Genomic DNA, 7,369 nt, shown 5'->3' with positions numbered 1-7,369 from the left:
GCAATCAATATGTATTTCATTTTTGCTCTTATCTCCGTTGACATTCATCTTAATAGAATTATCGAATGCTATAGTGGAAGAAGGCATACTTGGAGCTTTTCCAGAGTTGACATTTATGTTCTTCCTCACGAATTCAGGAGTGCCATCTTTTCCTTCTTTAGCTAGAGTGTCTTTGTTTTTATGAGACGTAATGGGGTATGTGTCCATATTTCCTTCTTGTTGGTTATCTGCATCCTGGACTTTCATTGGGTGAATGGAGCAGGAATTTGATACCTCAGGTGCCTGTTTAAGATAATTGATCAGGCTTGAGTCAAAGGTTGACAAAGAAGAAAGATTCTCTATTGCAGAAACTTTCATGTTTCCTGATTTGAAATGGCAAAAACAGACGGATTCAAACAACAACGTTTATCGCGATGCGCGATTAGAACGGTTGAAACCCTAACGGCGCTTGTGAATGATCCAACCGAGGTTTCCGCGACACTGTCGATCGTGTCGTTTGTGCCAATCTTAACTTCAATTGTGCGGTATTGACTGTGTCGCTCGTGCCGCGGCGAATACAACGAAGCGCGAACTGTACGATTGAAACCCTAGTAGCGCTTACGAAATAGGGGATTTTGTGGCTATGTCAATCGTGCCATTTTTGCGAATTGTGTCGTTCGTGACGATCGTGTCGTTCGTGTCGATTGTGCCGTTCGTGTCGATCGTGTCGTCGATTGTGATGTGCGTTTTGAAAACTCTTTATTCCACTGCCTTAAGATTGTTTTAAGCCATAAAGGCTTTTGTTTACACAATCTCTCATTTCTTTGCATGCATTAGTAGCTTTGTGATTTGATTTTTAAGTCCAAAGAGGTTAGCTCTTTCATTATACCCAACCTTCCATATTCCTTCATTTTCTTCCTGTTTTCCTACTGCATTTTCTTCAGAATTAATATCAGTAATTGATTCTTTACCTTTGCTGCATTCCTGTTTTTCATGGATAATTTCTTCAGCAATTCTATCGATTTCTTTTTCAACTACCTCTATTAAACCTTCCATCACAAATTATCTGACTTCCTTATTCTTATTGCTTTTCTTTCTTCCCATTTTGATGAATAGCAGAACACAATAACAAAACAGAGAAATAACAGGAGAGGGTACACTAGAAACCCTAACTACTACAGAAAAGGTAAACTAGAAATCTTAACCTTCCAACCAAGCTTTGCAGATGAATAAACGACATAGTTATTAGAGTCGATATCGTGTCGTTCGTGCCGATTATATCGATCATGTTAATCGTGTCGATCATGTTGATCGTGTCGATTGTGCCGATCGTGTCGATTGTACGCACGTTTTTGAATTGATAAGCGATTTTGAGTGACTAGCCATCCATATTTCATATTGATGACTCTAAAAATAAAAATTTAAAAATTTAAAAATTTAAATGACAAAATATTATAACATTTAAGCTCCCATTAATTAATAAATCAAATCATTAATCAAAATACTTTTATATATATATATATATAATATTTATATATATATAATATTTATCATTATCTTTAAATCATTTATCAAAAAATACCCAACTCTTTACAATTATCCCAACTCAAATATTTTTAAATAAATCAAAATATATTTAAATGACTCAACCCAACAAACTCTACCCATTAATAAATCCATTTTTCTTTTCAAAAATAAAATAAACTAATTCTGCAAATTTAATTTATCAAAATTAGTATCTAAAACTATCTTTAATTTTATACCAAATATAAATAAAACTATAAATAAGTCTCTTAAATTTTACAAAATTTAAATTAATTGTAATAAAATAATAATTTAATTTTGTTATTTCGTTCATTCATTCAAGGACATAATAGTCATTCCTTCCTTCAAATTGAAAAAAATCTGAAAGAGACGACCTTTACAGTTCTTCTCTACTAAACCACTCTTCTTCCTTGGAGATATGGCTTCTCCATTTCTCTTCATTCTTAATCAGATATTAAAGAATTCGCCTTTATTCATGGTTCAATTATAATTATACTTCTTTCGAAGTCAAATCTCCATGTTTCATCTTCCCAAAGCTTCAGGTACACTGGTATATTAACTACTGATTGTAATTCTGTTCATGAAATTGTTTGTATTCTTCATGTTTCGATCTTAATATGGACAATGATTTAACTTTTTTTTAAAGTTATTTGATGGTTTGAGGATTGCTGCTTAGTTTTGGAAATGGGTATCGTCTATATTCAAGATTGTTCTCTGTCACGAAACTCATCTCTTGTCATGATTTTGAAAAGCACAAGCTTCAACATACCTTATATTCATCCTAGTTCGGTACTACTACGCCATAACCAATGCCGTAGGCTTGTAGCTTCAGGCATCAGAATGTGTTCTCTTGCCCCATCATCAGCTGTTCCCCTTGAACAACCTGGGGGAAAGATGGTTGTAGAATTGGTTGGGGCTTTTAATGATTTGGCTGAGAGAATGAAGTTGGAAGCATTTTCGACGAGTTCATCACATATTCTGTTTAAGTCTTTAAAGCTATCGATCCCAATATTGCTAGCTCTTCCGGTTGCTATAGATGGTCGCTCTCCACTGTCCCGGGCTTTGTCTGTTGCAGTCATTTTGGCTGATCTTCAGGTGACTTCATGTCTTTTTTGCTGTAAGAATTGTTTTACATCTTTTATTGTTTCATTCAGTTTCAGCTATGTGCAAAAGTGACATATGAAGGAGCTTGATTTGTCAAAAAGGATGAAGTTGAAAGTGGCATTATTAATAAAAGTGAGTTATCACATAAACAAAGGAACATACACTGAACCTTGTCTAACATTAATAATAATTGGGGTTTAATTGTGGACCTTTTTTGTTTCGAATAGTCAAAGTCTGTACTAATAAAGTTGTTTTGAAAACTATTTCCTACAAATAAAAAACAGCTAAAGAAGCAAAAAGGGAAAAGAGGAGGGGAATACAGCCTGGAGAATAGGACAGATGGAGGTTATGATTAGCTAAACTATAAATAAGAAACATCGGTGAGTGCCACCATTCCTATATCCCATGTTGAAAGAGTGATCAACATAACCCATCAAGTGGCTCAAAGAGGTCACAAAAGACTCACAATGCACGACTCATATGATACCCGAATTAAGCATGAAAACCTGATCAGCCAATCGTTCAGTTTAGAACTGGCTATGTTTGGTTAAGGAAAAAATGGAATTGGTGAATTTCAAATTCTTTGTTTGGTTGATGTCTTAAAATAAGAAATTGGAAGAGTTCCAGTGGAATTGAGTGTATATGATTTTGTAAGTTTCAATTTCACCCTTCGCACTTTGCCATTTTGGAATTGTAATTCTATGATTTCTCCAAATGTAGCCTAAGGAGTGAGGATGTTTATTTTCTTATTGAAATCTCGATTTGAAACTACATGTAAATTCTTCTGAAATCTGATTAGTTTTTCTTTAGATGGATGCAGAAGTTATTTCAGCCAGTATACTTAGAGAAGTTCTTGAAGCTGGTCATGTATCTATCAATGAAGTAAGAGGACGCATAGGTAGTGGTACAGCTCATCTTCTGCTCGAAAGCTTCCGTGTGAAGAACATTCCATCCAAAGTAGATGATTTGGATGATGAAACTTCTGCTGCACTTCGGAAATTCTGTCTTACATACTATGATGTTCGTGCTATAATTCTCGACTTAGCTCTAAAACTTGACGCTATGAGACATTTGGACCATCTTCCAAGGTACAAACAACAAATATTATCTCTTGAAGTCATGAAAATACACGCCCCTTTATCTCATGCTGTGGGGGCTAACTTATTATCTCTTGAATTGGAAGATCTCTCATTCAGATATTTGTTTCCTTATTCATATCTTTATTTGGATACATGGTTAAGTAGCCATGAAGCTGGAAACAAACCACTGTTGGATATATACAAGGATCATTTATTGCATTCTTTGAGATCAGATCCATTGTTGTTGAGTATGGTTGATGATATCTTTGTCACAGGCCGTTATAAAAGTCGATATAGTACAATGAAAAAGTTATTGAAGGATGGGCGGAAGCCTGAAGAGATAAATGATATACTAGGATTGAGAATTATTTTGACACCTGTTGATGGTTTGAATATTTCTGAGATGGGTATAAAAGCATGTTATAGGGCACGTGAGATTATTTGTTCTTTGTGGAAAGAGATTCCTAATAGGTTAAAAGACTACATTTCTCATCCGAAAGCAAATGGGTATAAGAGCTTGCACATGGCAGTTGATGCGAGTGATAGTGGTAGTACACTGCTAATGGAAATTCAAATCCGAACAATGGAGATGGATGTGCAAGCGGCTGGTGGTGCATCATCCCATTCATTATACAAGAGTGGTCTTACTGATCCAGAAGAGGTAATGCCTATGTTATTTTTCTTATAGGTCCAAGAATATGCAGATGTGTTTGTTTCGCTTGATCAGAAAACAAATATAAGAGTGTGTTTGGACGAGGGCAATTATAATTAGAACTGGAATTGGGAATGAAATTATAACTCCAATTCTATAAGAATTGACATTGAATTATAATTCTATTCCTATATCTAAAAAATTTGTTTGATTTAAGGGTGTGTGTTTGGTTAGAGGTGAATTGACATTGGAATTAGATTCAAAATTTGAATTCTTATGGAATGAAAACAAGTATATATTTTTTAGTTTGAAATCCACTCAAATTAAGTAAGTAAAACAAACAAATCTCCTAAGAATCATGAGTTATTATTCTTTAAGACCAGAGGCCATTATATGTAATAGTTAATCTATCAGATATGGAGGCTTCACAAAGCTTCTCATATAAGGGCTTATGCTATTCATTTCTCATCACTTCTTGTATTCTATTATCTCATCCTCTTATAACTTCTACACGATTCTAGGATTTTTCCAACAGGAATTAAATTACAATTCTTAAAGAATTGAAATTAGAATTATATCTCCAATTCTAATTCTAATTCCAATTCTCCTCGTTCAAACTCAGCCTTAATATTAGAATCATATCTGTTTTTTTTTTTAATTTTAAACTTATTATTAGAATTTTAGCTGCTGGAAGAGGAATTAGACTGCATGGAACACCCGAGGGAGAGGCCGAGAGGGTGATTGGTTGGAATAAATGGGGAGCAGGGAATGTGATTAAGAATTCTAAATTAATTGCCTCCTTTTAAGTCCTTGAAAAACAGACAACATAATTCATCTCTAACCAAACACACTCTAAAGGATATTGTAGTAAAGTTATTATATGAAAAGATGACGGCTTTGATGGGAAAATGTTGATTTGATTCTGGAAAGTTTGGTAATAATGGAATCTGTATCAATCTGCTCTCAGTAAAAGGATTATGTTGTTCTTCGAGACAGGCTAAGCGACTAAAGGCAATTATGATGGCTACAGCAGAACTAGCAGCTTTACGGCTTAAAGATCTCCCTTCCTCAAAAGATAAGAGCATTGAGATTGAATGTAGAGATCGAGTGTTCTCACTTCTTGACAAGAATGGAGATGGTAAAATCAGCTTAGAGGAGCTTAAGGATGTCATGGAAGAACTTGGTGCCCAAGGAGAAGATGCCCGCGAACTGATGAAACTCCTTGATTCAAACCGAGATGGGTCTTTGAGTTCTGATGAATTTGACAAATTCCAAAAGCAGGTAAAATGCCTTGAGAGAGCTTTTTTATTTTTCTCTTCAAACCCCGTTTTCAGATTTGATAACAATGCGGTGTTCTGTTATCAAGCAACACAAATCACACTATAATCTGGAATTTTAAACCTAGTTCTTTCTTTGGTTTCCATATAGGGTCAATGACACACTCCCCCAATGGATGCTTACTTCAATTATGTTGTTTTTAAAACTTAGTTTTTTCATTTGGTTTCTATCTTGAAGGTCGGGTTGATGAGAAACATCGAGGAAAGAGACGACGAGTACAAGAATGCGTTGGAAGTGAAGCTTCAATTGCCTGATAATTGCTCAAATTCTAATATAGAAACAGAGTCGGGTCAGTCTTCCTAACTAAGACTTGTTTGTGAATTGATCATCCTTTTGTGTATTTCTATTTATAGAAGTTATTATGTTTATGGGTCTTGGAAAAGATATATTGTAGAGTACATAATATACAGATATATACTAAAAACTTTTGAACAATTAATAAGTTACATGAAGAAGGGTGTTATGTAAAAATAATTCTTATAAATACTTTTATAATTCCTGAATGGGACAAATGTCAAAGTTTAGCAGTATCTTATAAGGGTTTTTTTTTTTGTCAAAATTAGTACCTATCTAAAACTATTTATGTTAAGATTTGTTACTAGTTTTAATTTTTATCAATTTATTTTTCTTGATTTTGAAGATAATTTTGACAGAGGATATGAAATCAAATTATAATCTTTATATATTTGGATTTTTAACTTATAGAGTCAATTTGAAACTAAACTTACATGTGATGTCAAATTAGTTTAAATTCAATTTTTTAATGTAATTTGTAACCAGTCTTATTTTTAGTTTTATTAACTTATTTTTTATTTTATTAATTTCATTTTTTTGTTATTTGTTTTTAAGTTTTTTTAATTACAATTAATTTGTTTTAACAGTTTTTTATTAGTTTTTGAATTGATTTTATTTTTATTAAGTTACATTCTTTTAAAAAAATAATTTCATTTTGATTTTTTCATTAGCACTTTTAATTTTTTTTATTTTAATTCAGGTAAGATATATTTATTTTTTTCTTTCACTAACATTATTTTTCATCAAAATAATATTCAATTAACTTTTAGTTTTTTATAAAATAAATTCAATTCAATATGATAATAGGTAGTTTAAACAAAATGATATAGCATAACATGAGTCACTATTAAAAATGAAAGATACAATAAACATAAGAAAGAAAATATATCAGATTCTTTTTATAAAATAATATATTTTAAAAGACAAACTAAATAAATTTAAAAATAAATAAATCTGTAATTAAAAAAAAGTGAAAACGATCAAAGAAAAAGTGAAATAAATTAATTGATATTAGAAAATGAAAATTAAAAAAAGAAAAACAACAAAGACATTTTAAAAAAACTAAATAAAAAAAACTAAAGCAATTCAAAAACTAAAATAAAAAAACAGTTAAAAATAATAATTGATAATAAAATATTAAAAAACAAACAACCAAACATTTTTTAAAACTGAAATTAATAAATAATTCTTAACAAAACTAAATAAATAGAAATTAATTAAACTAGCTGTTTTTAAAATAAAAATACAAAATACATTAAAAATATGAATTTTGGCTAGATTGATTTGGACCAAATTGAGTTCAATTGACGATTAAAAATAAGTTAAGGATTGAAATAAATTAAAAATAATAGTTATAAGTTGATTTTATTTAGTATAT

General features: G+C 31.6%; 1 protein-coding gene across 2 annotated transcripts; it reads left to right on the top strand.

Moving 5' to 3' along the window:
• Positions 1 to 1,904: 1,904 nt before the first annotated feature.
• On the top strand, positions 1,905 to 6,106 carry LOC124931108 (probable GTP diphosphokinase CRSH, chloroplastic). 2 transcript variants are annotated; one of them, XM_047471498.1, is made up of 5 exons: positions 1,905 to 2,066; positions 2,171 to 2,619; positions 3,439 to 4,368; positions 5,356 to 5,640; positions 5,875 to 6,106. In XM_047471498.1, exons 2-5 carry the CDS (start codon positions 2,209 to 2,211, stop codon positions 5,998 to 6,000), a joined length of 1,752 nt encoding a protein of 583 aa, XP_047327454.1. In that variant the 5' UTR covers positions 1,905 to 2,066; positions 2,171 to 2,208; the 3' UTR covers positions 6,001 to 6,106. The 2 variants fall into 2 exon arrangements, with proteins under 2 accessions (XP_047327454.1, XP_047327455.1); XM_047471499.1 differs by lacking the exon at positions 1,905 to 2,066 and having other exon boundaries at positions 2,103 to 2,619.
• Positions 6,107 to 7,369: the final 1,263 nt, after the last annotated feature.

Source organism: Impatiens glandulifera, chromosome 3, assembly GCF_907164915.1.
Source record: "Impatiens glandulifera chromosome 3, dImpGla2.1, whole genome shotgun sequence".
NCBI classification, from domain to species: Eukaryota; Viridiplantae; Streptophyta; class Magnoliopsida; order Ericales; family Balsaminaceae; genus Impatiens; species Impatiens glandulifera.
This window is presented reverse-complemented; position numbering and strand designations above follow the sequence as displayed.